General features: G+C 35.9%; 1 protein-coding gene across 2 annotated transcripts in view; it reads right to left on the minus strand.

The window, feature by feature from the left end:
- Nucleotides 1–22,103, minus strand: part of DCN (decorin) — a 36,004-nt gene that overhangs the window by 4,900 nt on the left and 9,001 nt on the right. For both annotated transcript variants that reach the window (XM_043881050.1, XM_043881057.1), the window contains exons 3-6: nt 15,444–15,556; nt 8,909–9,122; nt 7,990–8,103; nt 3,564–3,657 (exon numbers count right to left, since the gene is read on the minus strand). In XM_043881050.1, the coding sequence (XP_043736985.1) occupies nt 3,564–3,657; nt 7,990–8,103; nt 8,909–9,122; nt 15,444–15,556 (535 nt within the window). The remainder of the gene's footprint in view (nt 1–3,563; nt 3,658–7,989; nt 8,104–8,908; nt 9,123–15,443; nt 15,557–22,103) is intronic.

The raw sequence follows: 22,103 nt of genomic DNA on the forward strand, positions 1-22,103 counted from the left end.
GTTTTTGTACTTACTGTCACCTCTGCCTAATGTGATTTTTTTCAAACTATCTGAGCTTGGATAGAGCCCATTTGTTCTTAAGGTTCCATCTCAGATACAGTTAAATCTGTATCTGCTATATGAGCAGATACATATAGCATCTAGTTGTCACCCTCTTGTAATCAGGGGACTGTGTACTTGTGTGTCTTGCTTTGAGAAAAGTGACTGCCTTGTATATCTAGTACTAACACAGAGCTTGATGTGATCAAGAGTTGATTGTATAATGAATGCAGTTAACTCAACTGAGGTGAAATGAAAGGGACACTATTACTATCTTGGTCACTTTGTAAATCAAGCAATTGTCTATTTATTGTACAAATTTATTTGTTGTAAATAAAAAGTGAAAGTTTGTAATGTCAATAAATCTACCTGCCAGAAAGCTTAACAGAAGATGTGTTTGAAAGAGTCTATCAATGACAATCTGTTACTGTCAGAATATGCCTGGTGTCAATATTCCTGGCTTCTGACCCTGATCTCTGAGCTATGACCCCTAGAGCCCTGATCTCTGACCTTGATCTTGCCTCCTCTTCCATTATTCATACAAGGTTCTGGGTTGCATTTTTTTCACTAAGTGTTTAACAAGTGAGACTCTGCAGCTTTGATGTTCCCTCACAGTGCGTCCTAGGTCACTTCACTCATGTTCGATTCTCTGCAACCCTATAGACTGGAGCCTGCTGGGCTCTTCTGTCTATGGGACTCTCCAGGCTAAAATACTGGAGTGGGTTGCTATGCCCTTCTCCAGGGGATCTTCAAGACCCAGGGTTTGAACCTGTGGCTCCTACATTGGAGGCAGATTCTTTACCACTAAGCCACCACGGAAGCCCTCCCTCACACTAAATCAGATTCAAAACTCGGAAGAAGCTGACTTGAAGACAGAACTACTGTTCCCAAAATTCTCGGAATAAGTGTCTGTCATAACCAGGGTGCTGTCAATCCAAAAGGGCAGAGAGAGATGAGGCAATAAACAGGTGGAAGAGAACCAGGAAGCTCTAAGGCAAAGAAAGCAGAAGAATCTCTTGAATTCCTTCAAATTTAGTGAAAAAGACTTGGCCCTTTTTGAAAATTGATTCCTGCTTGCCTTCAGTGAGTTGAGATTTTTGAGCCCTTTTGGGATTCAGATGTTGGCTTAGGGCTTCCCTCATGGCTCCGCTGGTAAAGAATCTGCCTGCAATGCAGGAGACCTGGGTTTGATCCCTGGGTTGGGAAGATCCCCTGGAGAAAGGAACTGCTATCCACTCCAGTATTCTGGCCTGGAGAATTCCATGGACTGAAGAGTCCATGGGATCCGCAAAGAGTTGGACATGACTGAGCGACTTTCACTTTAGGTAACCAAAGTCTCCCAGTTTTCATCATGACTTGGTATTTGAAATAACTGAGATTAAAATGTACTGATTTTAGGCTCTTAATAACACAGGTGGCTTGCCTTACTTGTTGATTATCAGCCTGGCACCTTGTCTCATAATATCTTGTCTTTCCCTCAATCTTAAACTATCATCTCTTCTTTCTGGTCTTTCCTTTTCTATTTCAGAACCTTGACTCCTAGTTCTTATAGCACTTGAAGTCTCATATCCAATTTCGACTAATACATTTCTTAGAATATAATATTCCTAATAATCTAATTGAAGGAAACTACATTTTCAATGATTAATTTATATTCACTCATCAAATGTTTTCTAGGACCTATTATGTTAAAGACTTTTGTTCTAGGCTTGTGAGGGCAGAGGAGACATAGCTCAAAAACCATGATTCTTTCCATCAAAGAAAATTCCACCTATTAGGAGAGAATATGGTATATATGCTTAATAAGAAAAGGGAAGTTTGCCTGAAAATCACTTTGTATTCTTGCAGAGGGACATACAGGATTTTCTCTTGATCTTAATAACTAATGGGAATATTTGCCCTGCAACAGTGTTCTGAGATTAGTGGCTGCCTTTTTCTCCTTTTCACAGTTTTGATTTTCAGCACCAATGTACCTCTCATATTCCAGAATCAGGGAGCAGCAAACAACATAAGGATTTGATGGTTTACGAGGTAGACTTTTCTGAACTTGATTCCAAACAGAAATGTATTTAATCAATTCAAGAACTGAGAAAGTTTGCTTGGCCAGTGAGGCAATTTTCTCTAATTTAATGACTGGAATTCACATCCTTTTAAACAAAAATCTTCATTTCTATTGACCTTCTTAAAGTTTATTAGCTCTTTATGCTTCTGTTTGATAAAAAGTATGTGATGTTAATTTTGAAGTGTGGAATCTTAAAGTCTCCATACCACTTTCAGTACAAAATAAACTTACTTTTCTAAAATGGCACAATATTATGAATGATTTACCACATTTAGAATTTTATACTATTTCCAATCCCTGATACTTATACTCCTCCTAATACTACTGATAATAATCCAAATATAATAGCTGTCCTAAAGACACTTCTACACAGTGAGAAATGCAACTCATCACCTACAATTCTCTCTAGCTAGAGAGGCCTAATCAACATACAAAGGTAGGCAACACTATTTTGAATATTATTTTCTCCATTAGAGACTAATTAAAATTGCTTTAGATAATGGGTGTCTTATCATTTGAGGCACCAGGGTTACATATTGCAGCTACAGTTACATGCATTTAATACCTTCATCCCTCACGCTCCCCTGGGTCACTGGGGAATACCCGCAGAAACAGGGGAAAACTGCACTATATATGCATCTGCTTTTATGTATTTCTTAAAGATAAATGATATGCTTTGTATTTACTTATCCACGGTGAAATTTATGTGCAAAAAAAGGAGTGAGCCAATTTGGCGTAACACTGTGCTTCTCAGCAAGGACATTCAGCAGTACATGTGAGTCAGGAGCAGGCTGCTCATGAAGACAGCTGAAAGGGTCTGCCAACACTCTCTTTTTACAGCTTCGCCAGATTACAAATATTAAAAAAAATTGAAATTAGGTTAGAAAGCAGAATGGGCATTAATGATCATCTATAAAGAAAAAAAGTTTAGAAGGATCAGAAAAAAAATTTTTTTGAGAGTATATTTAATGTCCAGAGAGACATTTTAAACTCTTCAGGTAACAGGAGTTAAAAAAATCACATGATATGTATTCTGATACATGCTGTAAAATGCCCAATATTTTCATGTCCTGGTAGCTTTCATTTTAATATATTTTCAAATTCTGAATACTCTGTTATAATTACTTAGACTTCTGTTTGATACAATCAAGTTAGAACATATTGAATGAGAATACTGATTTAACCAAATACTAGGTACATATGATATAGCTTAATCTAAAAACAGTATGGTATTCATAAAATATAAGGCTGATATTAGTGGACTTATGATAAGTACACTATTTCATTAGTTTTTTTTTTTTTTATAATAATTCAGCAAAGCTGAAGTTTGTGGTTATTAGTAACAAAAACAAAAATTGTGGTACAGGCCAAAAATCAATCATCATGCTTATAATTCCGAGCATAAAGGCACTGATATACTGATCCATTTCACTGATAGAATATTATGAAATAACATTATTACTTAGCCAAATTATTCAGTCCTTTCAGGCTAGCTGCATCAACTTTGGTGATTTTGTTGCCATCGAGATGTAATTCAGTAAGGGAAGGAGGGAGACCTGCAATATGGAAATACAGGAAGTTAAATTAGCAGAGAAATATAATTAGAGAATGTATGAAGACTTAATGCAGACACATGTCATCAATTTTCCAAAAGACATTCAGTTTAAAAGGATTTGCTTTGCATCTCACTCATCAGTTTTGCTTTTCATCTTTTTCCTTCATCCCTTTTACAATAATACATGTTTTCAGAAGTAGTACAAGCCATTTCTACTTTTCTCCTAAATTGATTTTAACAAACTGTTTGCTATGTAGTCGATTACCATGAAGTAGATTTTTGTCCTAGGCACTGCCGATATAGTTGTAGAAGTGAAGTCAAACTTTGAATCTCATTAGTTTCTCACACCTTTGTTAACGGGTTCACACTGCCATTGACAAAGGATAATGACTCTAAAATGAAGCTTTTGGCATTTGAAGTATAAATAAGTAATTATGGATAAGTTCAAACTTATATATAAACAAACCTAATCATGTATTTCATTACTGAGATTCATTAATAACTCTTATATACTGTGTTGGCTTTAGTTTTAATCAATTTTTCCATAAAAACATCAAATGTTTCTGCAACATGATGTGTAGAAAGAGCTTACTTGATCCTTTTAAATTAAGACTGTTTCTTTATACTAGAGGAGTACAGAGTCCTATAATCAAGTGATCTGCCATATGTAGGACACCTGGGGAAATAATTTGAAATCCAATGCACCAACTAAACCTCTGGATAGTACCTCCTGAATGTCTATGACCTCTAAAAATGTAGTAATGTAAGTATAAAAGTTTAAATACTATATTTTCATTTCCTCTTGCCATCTGAGAATCTATTATGTTTTTATACCGTTTTTAAAAACCTACATATTGTTCCATTTACAAGGACAGCAACAACTACAAAGAAAACAGCAAATTGGTTACATGGAGAACTAACATCTGCTTAGCAGATAGGGTTGGTTGTTTATAATGAATAAAATTGGAAAATCACAGGTTATGTTTGGCTTGAAATTTTCACTACATCCCATTGAACTCAGTCAAGACATTTTATTTAATGTAAAAGTTTATTCCATATTTGATTTGAAAATGACTATTAATTTCTCAACAGTAGTATGATTTGTGTGGGAGATACCAAAGAAAGGGACTTCTGTTTACTGTCTGTTGTGTGCTGAACACTGATATTAGCATTTTCCTAACCTAGCTCATGTAAGTTTTTTCAATATATAAATTATTTTTCATTAATTCTGATTCATTGATGAAGAAACAGAGATTCACAGTTACCCATTTTGTAGATTATCTAGATAATAAGTGGGGACTGTGGTATGCTCCCAGATGGCCAAAGAGAATAACATGCTCTTCACTGAAGAAAATGAAATAACAGTGGCATGATTCTTGCAGGTAAATGTCAGGAAATCACAGTCAATAAGGTCTAAGGGATTTCAATCACTTTAGTCTCAGAATATATAAACGTGGATTTTTAAAAATACTCACATAAATAAAGCAAGTGAGTATATAGCAAAACAGCGAATGTACATCCTTTCTTCCCTGTCACTATGAAAAGGTGTTTTAAAAAATGTAGTATCTCTGGAACAACAATTATCATCACATCCCTCATTCTTACCTCATTTCTAAGTGTCTTCCCTTTGGGGACATCAGTTTCCCAAAAGGAAAGTTATGGTAAGTTTCACTGTGAAAGAGAAGTTTGTAATAGGAGGATAGAGAGATCCAAATTTATAAAGAACATCATTAGTCTCTCCCACAGTAGCATTTAGCCAAAGATTCTACACCTGTTACTGTTTTCCTCTTTCTCTTTTCCATTTTTAAGATAAAATATATTGAGAGCTTACTTTGGGCCAGATACTGTGTATGTACAAGTCTTATTTATATCTATTAATCCTCACAAATATTCTATAAGAGGTGTCTTTAATACCACCATTTTATAGGTAGCAAAACTGAGGTTTTAGAAATGTGGAGTAATAAGCCTGAAGTCATGGGATAACTAAACGACTGAGTCAATCCTCTCTCCCAGGTAGGTCTAACTTCAGAGTGTGAACTTAAAATCGCTCTACTCTACCCCACTGCCTTTTGACATCACTCAGTGATTGGAGATAACATGTGGAAATTAAGACTCCTGGCAAGAGGCTACGTTCAGGCATAACGGTACCAGCCTAGGAAAGGTAGACTCATACATGACATAGGTATAGATATGCACAGGCAGAAGGACCTAAGAAGGCAGCAGAATGAAATGGTCAAACACACGAGCTATGGCATCAGCCCAGCACAACCCAGCTGTGCCACTGCCTAGCTTGGAGGCTTTGGTCACAGTTCACTTTATGTCTTTCAGTTTATCTTCCTCAATTATTAGACAGGTGTGATTCATATAACAGAAGCCAAGAAAAGCATTTGGAATAACATAACAGAATTCATGGAAAGCATTTGGCACAAGTGCTTAATAAAACTGAGTTATTATGATTTTAATTCTATTAAGAGTTTAGTAAATAAAAGTAAGTAGAGAAGATGAGAAAAGAGCACCTAGCATAATAAATAGATATAAGAAATCAAGGAAAACTGATCACCAGGTGATGAAATGTGTTACTGAAATATATTTAGGAGATGTAATTAGAAGTACAGCAAAATCAAAGAATGTGCTTTAATGCAAGTCATCTGGTAGCATGAAGTAATAAAAAATACCTGGACTTTAAATTCCAGCTACTTTATACTTTACCTCCTATAGCTCTAAGGCTTTAGAGAATATATGTGTGTGTGTGTGTGTGTGTATAATAAAATGTACTATTGTAAGTGTAAATTAAAATACATTTACAAACATAAAATCCCTGCACTGGTGATGTAAAAATTACCTATTACCATGTAACAAATCAGAGACTCAATATGAAAGTACTGTGTGAACTATAAATCAATCTCCTCTCATCTATCTGTCTATCATCTGTCTATTGATCTATCATCTATCTATCATCTATACCAGTAGTTGCTATCAATGGGCATCAAAAATGCTTTGTAGCAAAAATATTATAGAGAGGGCAAGGGGTAGTAAGAACCATCCTATGGACTAAGTACTCTCTAGACCTGAAATTTCAGTAGAAGCACAATAAAGGATAATTGTTTCCTGTGGGCAAGTAACCTGTATTTTGTATCAATTCAAGAACAAGACATCTAAACTGAGGAAAGGCCAGGTTGAGGGGAAAATTGGAGAATACAGAGGTGGTTTTGTGTGACTGAAATACCAGGGACCAGAAAAATGTGAAAATTAGAGAAACTTATTTTTGCTGATTTGTTGGCTTAAAAACCTCTCCTGACTAAACCTTAGAATGGTGAACTTAACCCTGTGACTGTGTGATGATTGCTGTTTACTTGCCTGGCTTTGCTCTCGGCAATAAGCTTCTTGAAGGCAGGCCTATATATCCTATTCACTGCCCTGTCTCCATGCTTATACTTTGCCTAAGCTAAATGAGTGTTTAAAATACTTTTAATGAATAATAGAAGGTAACAGTTACCCACTACTTATTTACAGGCCAGATATTTTTCTATGTATTTAATTTTAAAACAATCCAATGAAGTGGATTATTATATTATTACCACTTTACAGATTTTACAAATGTGTCATAGATGGTGAATAACTTGTCCAAGATCATACAGCCAAATAGTGACAGTCTGAACTCAAGCAGACTCCAAAATCCACACTCTTTACAACATACAACCACCACTCTTAAAAGAGCGTGACCATTTTAGATCCTGTTATTAAGATAGTAATGACTAGAATGTCCTAAAATGCAATGGAATTCACTATGGGATTAGAGACTCAAAGTAAAAATTGGCTCAATTTCAGATGTTCTTCCATGGTATCATTTTTTAAAACAAAGTACTACAAAAGCAATCTGTTTTTTTTTAAATAACTGTAATCTTTTCTTTATGATATCACAGTTCTATAATTTAAAATCATTGTGTGTTAACTTGCATCTTACATTAGATGTAAGTATCTTTATAGCTAAAAGAGTCTAGCCATCTCTACAATCAGCCTGGATGGCCCTGTGGCCAGCTAGTTTTACTGGAATACTTCAAGGGATAGAGAATTTACTAGAAATAATGTTGGCCACTTGAGTCACCATTCAAATTTTCAAAGCCTTTTTTTTTTTTTTTTTTAGTGCCAAAGCTTTTGGATTTAGATATTCAAATTGCTTTGAAGACCCATGGCTGATTCAAGTCAATGTATGGCAAAAACCACTACAATATTATAAAGTAATTAGCTTCCAGTCAAAATAAATAAATTGATTTTTTTAAAAAAAGAATATCAAATCAACAAAATATATTAAAAAAAAAAGAATTTTCATCACCTTGAGGGATGGTGGTTATATTAGTGTCAGCAATGCGGATGTAGGAGAGCTTCTTCATTCCCTGAAAGGCTCCATTTTCAATGCCTGAGCTCTTCAGTGGGTTGGTGCCAAGTTCTACAAATGCAATTAAGTGCAAAACTTTTAGAGGACAACCTAAGGAAATTGCAAGCCAGAGTAGTGTCCGCTCAACAAGAAAAACTTGGATCAGTAACAACTTGAATGAAAATACAAAAGAGAAAGTAAAGGGCTTGTGTCTCAAAGGGATGGCAAAATGTGGTAAAAGTTTCCCTTATTAAAACAACCAAAAACAATAACATCAACAAAAATGATTTAGGAAAAAGTAATAATATAAAAAACAATAACAACAAAATTACTTAAGGTCCATACACAGGTTTGCCTAGAAATCAACAAAAGTGAGTGTTTATAAATCACACTTGTTATAGGGCAATTACTAAGATATAGTAAAATACTGTTAAATGATATGAATCTAGCATTTTGTAAGCCAATTATAATATGACAAATATTTTACCACACATAGAGAAAAACATTAGAACACATTATTTAAAGCAAACGATTTATAGATGTTCAGACTAGAATAAATTCTAATAATGTAAAGGTATTCTCCAAATATCTCTAATTAAGCACAGCTTAATTCCATCCTGCATCCTGGGCCTGCAGTAGGTAGTATAGCATCAGCCCTAGAGACTTCTTCCTACATTTTCAGATCCTCAAGTTCAAGAATAAAAATTTTGTAAGGCACAGATTCAATACCCATTTCTCCTGGCCTAGCTACTGTTATTTCTACATGCTTTAAGAGCTGTAAATTCTAGCTAATTTACCTTCCTGTAGCTAAAGCTTACTTGTAATCTCTTAAGGTGAACCTTGAATCCTGGTTTTAGAGCTATAAGAATATCTGTACCTACGACGATCATCTGGTTCAATCCATTGAACACAGACTTTCGCACTTTGGTGATCTCGTTCTCGTGTACACGCAGCTCCTGAAGAGTTTTGGGCATTTTCTCTGGCAATTCCTTCAGCTGATTCTTGGACAGATAAAGTCGTTCCAATTTCACCAAAGGGGCAAATGCCCCAGGGCTGATTTTGCTAATTTTGTTGTTGATGAGAATCAGTGTCTGTAGATAGTGAACAAAAGGAACATCTTAATTCCAGAACCTTCCACACATAAATATGTATGTCAAGCAAGTGTGTAATTTCATTCCATTTGTGGGACTAGCAGAGAAGTCTGAAAAATTAGAAGAAATTGGAAAAAAATTATACTGATCTGATTACTTGAAAAGCACATGAGAATCTGAACATCAGGAGAAAAGGGGAGAGAAATTTGATAAAATGCAGGTTATACATACAGAGATACAGATATTTAATTTTTAAACAATAAATGCTCTAAAATATTGAAATTACTAGAGTCACCTGGAAGGAATCTAGTGCCATAGACATCCATTCTCCAGTCAGCTTTTCAACCTATAGTCCATCTTCATTGGCTGTTGTCATGGAATCCACTACAAAATGGTGGCACTAATTTATACCATCACCAACAATGCAAGAGAGTAAAATTATCCCATAGCCTCGCAGAATGTGATATAATCATTTTCCAAAAGTTTGCAAATCAACACATAATGTTGTAGCTCATTGCTTTACTTTGCATTACCTTGTCTCTTGAGAGGTTAAAGAAATTTCCTTTTCTTTTGCTACCATTTACTTTATTTTTTGGAGGAAAAGGGTTGCTTGGTCACAAAACTTCTCACTTTTCTTAATGTTTAATGTATTTTAAAAAATGATTTATGGATACATTATATTTTCCTTCTGCTTTTGCTCATTTTGCACATAATGGTTTTATGTAGTCAAATATGTTAATTTTTTGTTATTTTAAAATGTGTGTTTCTAAGTTCTCCTAATGTAGGAAATTACTTGTAATCCATTATTGTTATACTATAGATACTGCTACACCTACTTTTGGACTACCTCCATTATCTTCCAATGATCTATGTGTATACGGACCACACTGCATTATGTCAACTTGTTGACTTATCATAAGTAATTTAGAATAATTTTATCAAGATCTAAGAAACTTCTGTTTTCAATTGTGGTTTGTTTTTAGGCACATGTGAAAATGTAAAGCGGCAAGAAAGGAACAAGAGGAATAGAAGAGTGGGAACTTTCCATCTCAAAAATGTAAGACTATTTTTGGAAGGTAATAGCTAGTTTAATAACCCATGTACCTTCTCATGTAGTTCACATTATTTGATTAAAACTTATTACAAATAATAAGTTAATAATCTTTTTAACTAATCCTAACAGGTGAATTGTTTGATTAAAATAAAATCCTAGGAAATTTCAGTAACTATTACAGAAAGTTAAAAAAAAAATGAAGGTTAAAGTCTTAGGAAATTGATATTAATAAGCAAAATGTCCAGAAAAATCAGTAAAAGCCAGAGCTAGAGGAGAGAAGAGAGGACTTGCATCATTAAAAAACAGTCAAAATGGTGGATGCTTAATTATAAACACAGGACGTCCTTAACTGCCATTCATGGAAGGAAATTCTGAAAGCCTGATATAATTAAATGCATTAAACCTGATCTGAAAAATATGTCTTATTTTATGTTGAATGTTGAAACCTATTATGAAGAGTCAACTTGCTGATATATTACCTGCCATTTCAGGTAATAAAATATTGCTTCTTTTACTAGATAATAACTAGATAATGTCTCTACTAGTGAGTATGCTATAGTAATAACTGCTGCTATATTTTGGAGGTGGTGTGACATTTGTCCCCAGTTATTTCTTCAGTAAAGCAGAAATAATAATAACACCTACAGGGGCTTGTTGTAAGGACTAAAAAAAATCAATCATGTATATAGACTGCTTTCTTGCAAAGTAACTTTCAAATAACATTGTTTGTAGAAAAGGTCTAGTCCAGCAAAAAGAATCTCCACTGAAAAATAAACTTCAAGTTTTGATCATCATGATATAAAGTGAACTGTTAGTTGCTCAGTTGTGTCTGACTCTTGGTGACCCCATGGACTTTAGCCCGCTAGGCTCTTCTATCCATGGGATTCTTCAGGCAAGCCTGGAGTGGGCTGCCATTCCCTTATCTGGGGAATCTTCCCGACCCAGGAAATGAACCCAGGTTTCTTGCCTTGTAGGCAGATTCTTTTCCAAGACCTGTATAAATTAGAGTTTCATATAAAACAGATCCACATGTGAAAAAAGTCACTCATGTATATTTAGTACTGCTGAGAATGGCTAACATTAGTTCTATACACAGGGATAGGTATTTAGGAAAGCATAGTTTATAAAATTATATGGCAAATGTTGATATGGCAAAAAATGGACTAATTACATTGACTAATGACAAAGCCCAGATAAACCAGAGAGTCAAAGGTAAACCATGTATATTGTTCAGGAGATCAGCTGATGAAAAGAAGAAAGACAAGCAGAAATGGACTATCATTATTTAGATAACAGGCTAAGAGAAGCCAAATTAGGAGGGGCACTGTTGCTTGAGGATAAGAAAATGCCCTGAGTGCCATTTAACCTAAAAGTGAAGCACAGGCTCAAAAAATCAGAACTACCTACTTCTTTGTAACTAAAGAAAAAGTGATGTAGCCTGGTAGGTAGGGGAGAGGTGATGAAAAAGTGACTGGCAATAGAAATAGGGTGAAGGAGGAGTAAAAGCATTGTCACCACCTTCATCAAAGAAAGTAGTCAAAAGGTACAGACTTCCAGTTTTAAGGCCAATAAGTACTGGGAATGTAATGTATGAAATGACAATAGTGAACTCTGCTGTATGGTATGCCTGAACATTGCTAAGAGAGTAAATCCTATGAGTTCTCATCACAAAGAACACATTTGTTTTTCTTCTTTTCTAATATCTGTATGAGACGATAGATACTAATTAAACATACTATGGTAATCACTTCACAATATATGTATGCCAAGTTATCATGCTGTACTCCTTGAAGTTGTATGAAAGTGAAAGTGTTAGTCGCTCAGGTGACTCTTTGCGACGCTATGGACTGCAGCCCACCAGGTTCCTCTGCCCATGGATTTCTCAGGCAAGAATAGTGAAGTGGGTTGCTATTTCCTTCTCCAGGGGATCCTCCCAACCCAGGGATCGAACCGAGGTCTCCTGCATTGCAGGCAGATTCTTTACTGGCTGAGTCATCAGGGTATCCCTGGTGAAGATATATAGTGCTGTATATTAATTATATTTCAATAAAATTGAAAGAAAAAGTGTTGAAATCCAACTTAATAGTATGTACAACTTTCCCCAAAGCCACTAATGTAGGGCTCATACTGTATGAGGGATTGTTTTAAGGAATTTTATTGTTACTATCATATTTACAGGCAATTATAAGTGCATGGACTTGAGCCAGACTGCTCCTGAGTTTAGAGCTCAAGCTCTGGCTGTTATTTGCTGTGTGATGATAAGCAAGTAGCATAACCGCACTGTGCCTGTGTGCCCTCATCTGTATTAAGGTGTTATCTAGAGTGTCTACTTCATTAGAACAATTATAATAATTAAATGTTAATGAATATAAGATTTTAGAAACAGTGCTTAGTACGTATGTGTGAAAGTCGCTCAGTTGTGTCTGACTCTTTGCAGACCCCATGGACTATACAGTCCATAGAATTCTCCAGGCCAGAATACTGAAGTGGGTAGCCAGGGGATCCCCTTCTCCAGGTGATCTTCCCAACCCAGGGATTGAACTCAGGACTCCTGCATTGCAGGTGGATTCTTTACCAGCTTAGCCACCAGGGAAGCCCCATAGTAATGACTAAAAAAGTGCTTGGCTTTTTGAAAATTAAAGCACTGTAGAATTTAAAGACTCTTTCAATCAATCAAAAAAAAAAAAAAAAAAACCTACCCATTAAATCCAAAAAAAGAACAAATGTTTGCTATTATCAGTTCTTGACAATGTTTGTTCATCTTTAATTAAAACAAAAGTTTTTTACTAGATTTATTTCCCAGGTGACTCAATGGTAAAGAATCTGCCTGCCAACACATAAGACACAGGAGACACGGATTTGATCACTGGGTTGGGAAGATTCCCTGAAGGAGGAAATGGCAACCCACTCTTCTATTCTTGCCTGGAGAATCCCATGGACAGAGGAGCCTGGTGGGCTACAGCCCATGGGATTGCAGAGTCAGACACAACTGAGCAAGAATGCAACTAAACTTTAATTCAAAGGAAATACATAGAATGTTGGATTATAATGTTTAACTTTCCATTATTTTATAGAATAATTGCTTATTTTTATGCTATTTATAAGAATATGACTACTCTCAAGCAGTACGTACCGCTGATAGTGAGGCGCAATTGTAAACTGAAAAAATTCAAAGTCGGACATGACTGAGCAACTGAACTGACTGAGGGAAATAAAGCAACATTTTTCTCTTAAATCCTTTCCATTTTAATCCTTGGTAAATTTTTATTTCTCTCCCTTCTCATTCAAGGGTGGCTTTCCTTGCTAAAATTACGATGTTTATTTGCATAATAACAAGGATAGAAATGATCATGAATGAAAGAGTAAGAGAAAAATAGCTGTTTAACATCCTCTAAATGTTTAGAAGCTCTAATAAACTCTCTCTCTTCTTTCAGTATTTACTTTAAATTAGAAAGAAAGGGATTGCCAAGATGATAAATTGCCTAAAAACATACTTAGGAGGGGATCAGGCAAAGAAAGAACACATTATTACAAACATCAGATTTAGTGAGCAGGTCACAGAGCTAGGTATCTCTTATTTAAGGTATGAGGAGTTTAAACAAACTTTTGAGATAATATTTAAACAAAGAGGAAGTTGAGATCAAGAGACTTTTCCTTTCTTAAAAAGTAGCTTGAGGGTAAATTTATGCAAATAAAATGAAGCATTTTATATTTTTGTTGATTGAAGCTAATATATTCATTTTTTAATTATTGCTTCTTTTCACTTGTTCAATAGTTGGTTTAAATAATCACTAACAAACTTTGTTGGCATCTCCATCAGCTCACTCCCAGTGAAATCAGAACATGGAAATAGAGGAAGGTGAGTAGAGTCCCATGCCCTGTGTCCTGTCAGTGGAGAAGGATCCCACTGGTCCAGGGTTCATCTCCAGCTCAGGCCTCAGCTCCCACTATTTTGGAGTCTGTATCTTTCACTTTAGCCATCTTCTATTCTTGTCTCTTGATCATTTTCTTCTGCCTTTCCTTCCTCTTGCACAGAAAACTCTCTTCTCTTCCTTTCAAAATTCTGCTAATCCTCTATGACCCTTTTGTCTCATATTATCTCAAAACACTATCTGGATAACCTGATGTAGGAACATGTCTCTTTTTTTCTCATCATTAGTGCCCACAATATTCACTACTTATATCATAATGTGCCTATATTACTTCAGTAATTTGAAGATGTCATTTTATTATGTGCTATTATGTTTATTAACTGTTTCATGAGCAATCTTAAAATGTCAAGGAAAAATTCTTTGCTTCCTTTTTAAAATCTGATAAATTTTCTCCTACTGGGTAAATGTTGCTTTTCTCATCTTGGCTGTTCCAAGGTTGATAAGTACATAGTGTCTTGATCGTGACATCCCTTTTCTGTTGGAATCCTGACTGGTAGACTGTGTTACCTTATAATAGACTAGAGGTAAGTGAAAAATCAGAATACACACACAGATACAGATAAGAATTCAGCACGTGCATGCTCAGTCGGTCAGTTGTGTTCGACTCTTAGTGACCCCGTGGACAGAATCAGCCTGCCAGGCTTCTTTGTCCATGGAATGCTCCAGGCAAGAATACTGGAGTGGGTTGCCATGCCCTCCTCCAGGGGATTTTCCCAATCCAGGGATCAAACCCATGTCTCTTGAGCCTCCTAAAGAAAACAGAACAATGAAATAAACTAAGATCAGTCCATTTTGTTCCACTGTTGAAATAAGTTCTGGAAAGATATTGGAAAGAGAGAGATCTTTATCAGTGAAATGTGAGAAGATTAAGATATAATGTATCTTTTAGAAAGCCGATACTAAAGCTACATAGGCGTTGCTGCTGGTGGTTAGTCTCTTAGTCATGTTTGTCTCTTTTGTGACCCCATGAAATGTAGCTCGACAGGCTCCTCTGTCCATGGGATTTCTCAGGCAAGAATACTGGAGTGGGTTCCCATTTCCTTCTCCAGAGGATCTTGCCGGCCCAGGGATCAAAGCCAAGTCTCCTGCATTGGCAGGCAGGTTCTTTACCACTGAGCCACCTAGGAAGCCTATCTAGGGGTATATGTGAGAAAATGGCTCTGATTTTTAGGGGTTAATACCATGCTTTACTCCATCACTCCCTAAAAAGAGAATTTAATAAACACTTATGTGTTTATTTATTGCCACAGAGCACTCTTGACCTTACCTAAGTTTTATTTTCAAAAATACTTTGAGTCAGATCTTGTTATAGCTCAAGAAAATGGCAATTCTTACATGAAGGTTCTTCAGGTTCTTAAAGTCTCCATCTTTGATCTCAGTTATTTTGTTGTTTTGCAGGTCCAGCAGTGCAGTATCGGGAGGAAGGTCTTTTGGCACTGCCTCCAGACCTAGCAGGGGAGGAAAAGCAACATGCAGTCATTAACAAGGGACACATGACCACAGAGTCACAAAGAATGTGTTTACAGAGATAGTAGTGTTTCTGTGATAGTTCTCCACTATCACATTTGTCTTCTTCTAGGAATTATATCAACTGTTGTTTAAAATATCTGCTTTACCTTTTCTAACAAAGTCTAAGGATTTATTTAAAAAAAAAATCATAAACAGAGCATACTACTTACCCATGTAATTACTCTTTTTCATAAAAGAAAAATTAATCGTTTGCCAGGTATGGTTCAAATGTCTCAGTACGCAGTGTGTTCACCTCATTGTTCTTATTTTGGAGAGTCATTTCTTTGATAAGTGTTAAGTGGGAGTGATTTGTAAATCTATACCTTTCTATATAAGCATGCTTTCAGTAGAGAACTTTAACCAAATCATCAAATATTCTTTTGATAAACTTAGCACTATCACAGATCTAATATAAAATTAAAATTATGTGAGTATGTAACCATGCTGTGTGTCAACACTTGAAAATTTATTCAAACTTTTGGAAGAATGGTTCTTTCAGTTTTAATTAACAAAACAGTATCAATTTTATGACAATCAGAATAAAATGAATAAAATTTGTGATTGTAACTTCTCTAAAATGTATTATACAAAGTGTTACTTTTAGACTTTAAATTTGGATCTAAATAACTGAATTTTTAGTTTATGAATGCAAATACATTGAAAAACTAAATGTTCTATGGCATTAAAAAGACATTTTCATAGTCATTCCACTAGATGTATAAGGATAAATTGCTTTTATTCAAAAGGCATGGCATTTAAAGTAAATTATCATGATGAATGTTAATGGAGATAATATTAAATTAGGAGGCCTTTTGCCTTGCTTTCTTCCATTGGCTTTGTCCCATATTAATATAAGATGATATTTTATTAACTCAAATGCATATACATTTTCATATTAATATTTTAAGATTGTATAACAAATCAGAAGTGCTTTTTAACCTCTTCATTATATCTGAAACTTGAAGTGCTGAAGATTATTCTTTCATTCATTCAATAAAGGCTTATTGAATGTTTTTAGACATCATTAATTTATTAGGCAGGCCCTGCCTGAGGATATATCAGGCACAAGATAGAAATTGCCCAAATTCTCATGGAAAAAAGAATTCAATCTACAGTTTTCAATTAAAAGGAAAATTACAACAGGGTATATAATAACTAGGTTGGGAAGATATCTTTTTGATTTTTATCATACATAAGCATATGAAGGTAGATTATCAAGGTAACCATATTTCTATTTTCATATTTCCTTCAAATTACAGAAAATGTATCTGAAATCACCAACTTCTACTTTCTTTCTGAAGAATTTTTCACATTATCACTGATCTGATGATAGTGGAAAAAAGTCTATAGTTTCCAACTCAGTGGTCAGCTAAGGTTATAAATTCGAACATCAAAATGCAGGTGATTCTGCACATGCATAAATATATTCTAAGAACTAACTACGGAAATAGTTCACAGAGGAATAACAGAAATGAAGTGTTTTCAGTGACAAACAGCAAACCACAGAACAGCCACCTTGTAGGAGGATATTTAACTGCACTATATACACTCATGATCATTGCCATTTTCAGAAATGTCAGTTTGCTAATTTCATGCAATTAAGGAGTGTCAGACTTCTGCCAAATCTTTGATAATTAGTGTTCTGTAACGAAGAAAAGACACGTTTCCTTTCATTTGGAAAAAAGTTACTGCCTACGTTTTATTATTACTTCATGGGCTTCTTTGTCCAAGTCTTAATTCCCACTTTTGCTTACTTTTATACATTGTTGAATGTGAATTCTAGTGTTCAGTGTCAAAATTGCCTTAACAGTTGTTCAGTGCCAAAGTGTAGGTTCATTTCAAATGTGGACAAAAAATGATATATCTGGCTGGCTGATCATTTTGATTGTTTATGTTGTCATTCTAGAATTTTATAATAACAAAAATTGCATGGGATGAATTATATACATCGTTCCCCTGATGATTTACCATAAAAAAATCAGGTTTGTGGCTTTTGCAGCTTAGTTCTTAGAGAGTCATCTTAATGATTAAAATCATAACCCTGCAATCCCTGAATTACTAGAAAACTCATATTCACTTGAGGGACTTAACAGATTTGTATTCTATTATTAAAACTTTGTATTTGCATAGCTTTACAATTTATAAAAAATGAAAATATGTTACCTCATTAATCTCACAGCAATCAAATGAAATAGGTAAGGCAGTATGATAATTTCATTTTTTCAGAAAGTTTTTAGGAAAAGTTCGGTGACATGAACAAGCTCATCTAACTGGAATGGCAAAACGCAGATGAAAAGACTATTCTCTCGGTTTCCAACAGGATATTATTTTTTTTTCCTGTCATCCCTATTTGTATCCCTAATAAGAACTGTTCTGACATCAGACTCAATAACATACTGAAAGGGCTAGATAAGGCATCAGAGAGCTAACTAAGCTCACTCAAAAATTACAGGAAGAATACGAAGGGGAAATAATCCTAGCTATGTATTTTTAGAATGTCACAAAGGGAAGGACCATTAAATATCAGCTAGTCTTTGATTCCTAAATGCTGCTCAGGTAGACTCTATGATGATGTTCTTATCAGTCTGTGTCAAAATCAGAAACCTATAGGGAAATTTGGTTATTTGGTTTTTGCAACCTATTTGGAAATTTGGTTTTAATATAAATTATCAGATATACATATATATGTGCACACACACCTTTGTGAGGCTAGCTCCTGCCTCCATTTAAAATATACCTTCTTTTTAAAAAAGGTAATTATTTGGCTGCTCCAGGTCTTAGTTGTGAAACTTGGGATCCTTACATATTCTTATTCAATACACACTTGTCCAACCCCATTGAAAGATGGAGTCAAACTCTTCTTCCTTCAAATTTGGCATGGCCTTATGATGTCTCTCAGAACTAAGGGGCTGTGGTGAAGGTGACACGGCATGACTTTTGGAACTAGGTCAGAAAAGGCTGTTTCTACCCAGTTCTTCTGGGATGTTTGCACTGGGGACAGTGTGGGGTCATGTAAGTTGAGTCTGTCTACAAGGAGACCGCTGTGCTGGTGAGGCCACCTGAAGACCCTCCAGATGACAGAAGAGCTGAGCTCCCAGGCAAGAGCAGCACCAACTGTCAGTCGCTAGAGTGAGCTGCCTTGAGGTGACCCACACTGGGTCAGCCTCACCATAGTTATGGCCTCAGCCAACACGCATGCGTGCTAAGTCACATCTGACTCTGCGACCCTGTGGACCGTAGCCCGCCAGGCTCCTCTGTCCATGGGGTTCTCCAGGCAAGAATACTGGAGTGGGTTGCTCTGCACTCCTCCAGGGGATCTTCCCTCCCCACGGATGGAACCACATCTCTTATATGTCCTACACTGACAGGTGGGTTCTTTACCACTAGCGCCATCTGGGAAATCATGGCCACCTGACTGCAAATGCCTAAGAGACCCCAAGGGAGAGCAGCCCTTCTAAGACCCGCTCAAATTTTCTGTAGCTTAAATTATGAGCAAATAAAATTATTTTTAAGTCACTAAGTTTTGAGGTAATATTTATTCAAAATAGTAACAGGCACAAAGTGGTTTCCTAAATCTAATTATTTTTCAATGAGCATTCTTTAACAGAATTCTAAATCTTTTGTTAAAACACAATTGTTTTCAAGCCTAGACTGAATTATTTAGTTGCTCTTCCAAATTCAGTAAAGGAAAATTTATCTTCTTTAAAATTGGGTTATTAATTAAAGTAAATAAAACTCTATTTAAGACATTACCAGGAAATCATTTCTGAAATAAAGGCAAATAAGAAATGTATTTTTTTCTAGTTGTCTCAGTGATGAATGGTATTGTTGTGCTAGTAAATTTCAGCAATCTGGTAAACATCTTGTTGGACAAAGGCCAGGATGTCCTAAAATATCATGCCTTTTTTTGTTGTTTTCTGCCCTGTGGCAGGGGTCCAAACTGCAAGATTTATTCTCATTGACTTCCAACACTTTTTTAATATTTCTGTCTCCAAGGTAATAATCAAGACAGTGGTGATACACTTAGTTTTGACACATGACCAGTATAATATAATGGAGTCCTAGGTCCATCAGAAAACGTTTCTGCTAAAGGCATGCACATTTCCCTCTTCTCCTAAAAATGGCAATTTAACACTGATGGCAGTGGATTCAGAAATATGAAAACTTCCCTTTAATTTAATTCTCTTTCCAAATAACTTAAGGAAAGTTTGAGTTTCCTGATTCTTTGTGTGTGTGTGTGTGTGTGTGTGTGTGTGTGTGTGTATGTTCAGTTGTGTCCAACTGTTTGGGACCCCGTGGACTGTATCCTGCCAGGCTCTTCTGTCCATGAGATTTTTCAAGGCAAGAATATTGGCACAGGTTGCCATTTCCTTCTCCAGGGGATATTCCTGACCCAGGGATCAAACTTGCATTTCCTGCATTGGCAGGCAGACTCTTTACCCCGAGCCACCTGGGAAACCCACTCCTGGTTCTATGTGTGTGTCAGTCGTTCAGACATGTTCTACTCTTTGCAACTCCTTGGAATGTAACCTGCCAGGCTCCTCTGTCCAGGGAATTCTCCAGGCAAGAATACTGCAGGGAGTTGCCATTCCCTTCCCCAGGGGATCTTCCTGACCCAAGGATTGAACCCAGGTCTCCCACATTGTGGGCAGATTCTTTTCCCCTGAGCCACCTGGGAAGCCCACTCCTGGTTCTATAGTCATCCTCAAAAAGATTAAGAAAGGATACACTACAGCTTCATGACTCCTAATTTCTAGTCAGTCATGTTCTACCCTCTTTCCAGCTCGATAGAGTCAAAAAAATAGAATTAAGCACTCATTCAAGCACTAAGTCATGTTAATTTATTCATATCAAGCATTTACTGATGTTTGAGAACCTAACAAGTATAAGGCACTTGTTGAAGTGGAGGGCCAAAAGATAAATTATCACCATGCTTTTCTTCTGGTAGGGAAAGTAGATATTTATTTTTATATAACAACCTAATTACATTTTGTTTGTTTGTTTTCATTTTTTGGCCATGCTGTGTAGCATGTGAGATCTTAGTTCCCAGACCAAAGTTTGAACTCTTGCCCCCTGCTTTGGAAGCACAGTCTTAACCACTGGACCACCAGGGAAGTCCCTGAAAGTATATATTTAAATAGATCATTAAAGATAATGAATAATTATCATATATTTAAATGTAATTAATTGATTATTGTAGTCATCAAGGCAAATATAGATTACAGTGAAAACACAGAAGTAGACAAATTGTAGAAATTGCCTGAAAACCATCTTCAGACTAAGTCAAGGGTTAATTGAATCTTAAGTGTTACAGTATAGCTGCTACAGGGTTTTTCCTTTTATTAAGACTGGATTGCAAACTGAGTTAATTCTCCTTTGTGCCTATTTCAAAGAAATATATAATTTTCTTGCTACTCTTTTGAAGGAGAAAATTAAGATTAGAGGGTCTTCTGCATTTCCTCTTTCATCCAGGAAATTGATATTCTGGCTAACCTATTCCCATCCTGTCCTCTGGAGCCAGGAATGATCTTCCAGAGGAGAATGTATCACAGCTGCAGTCTAACCAAACGCCTTGATCCCACACAGCTGCCTCTTTCTCCCCTCTGGGACTAAGGAGGAAACCAGGGATATGTTAGTTGTCAGTCAGATCAAGGAGACAGATGCTTCCTTTGGCCTTCTCTGACTCCTCTCTTCCTCCTCCTTCTCTTTAACCCCTTGAGTCAGAGGCGTTGGTTATCTGGGTCATACCTGAGCATTCCTCTCGCTGCATCTGAGATCTGTCATACTCCACTCCTACCCCAAACTGCTTTAGGCAAGCAATGGGCATGCTCTGTGCACAGCCTCCTGCTTGTACCACATCTTAGAGATGCCCTTTTGATGCATGTGAAACTCTGAATGAGGGTCATCCCACATCCCTGCTGATGTGAAGCTAGACATAAACTATGAAAGCAACTAAGCTTCCAGCATTCTCTCTGACCCTTGACAAAGAGGACTAATTTATTCTTCCAAGATGATTTCATGGAAGAAGTCTAATGGTTCATTTACCTCATACATAAGATTTGCTTCTAAAAAACCAGTTTGCCCTTAGATGCTGTGGCATCTAAGTCTCAAGTGGTGACCACTGACAAAATTTTCCTAACTGAAGCAAAATGATTTTAAAAAGAAGAAAGCTATGCAATTTAAAGGGCTGTAGATTTTCCTGAGATTTTAGACAAGTAAAATATTATTTGCATTATGAGGTACATTTTAAAAACATTAGTTATTCATAATGCTTTTGCCTGGAAAAATAAAATGTTCCACCTTCTGGCATCTTCTCTAGAGAAGATGCCTATATAACTATATAGGTCGTGAATCATTTATGATTATAAAATAGCCAAACACTTTATTGTTCTCTACTCAACCAAACCAATTTAGTTCAAAGGAATAGTCTTTGGAGAATACTATTTTGATAATTATATTAATTTGATAATTATACAATTTTCTAAT

The sequence above is a fragment of the Cervus elaphus genome, chromosome 3 (assembly GCF_910594005.1).
Source record: "Cervus elaphus chromosome 3, mCerEla1.1, whole genome shotgun sequence".
Lineage (NCBI taxonomy): Eukaryota > Metazoa > Chordata > Mammalia > Artiodactyla > Cervidae > Cervus > Cervus elaphus.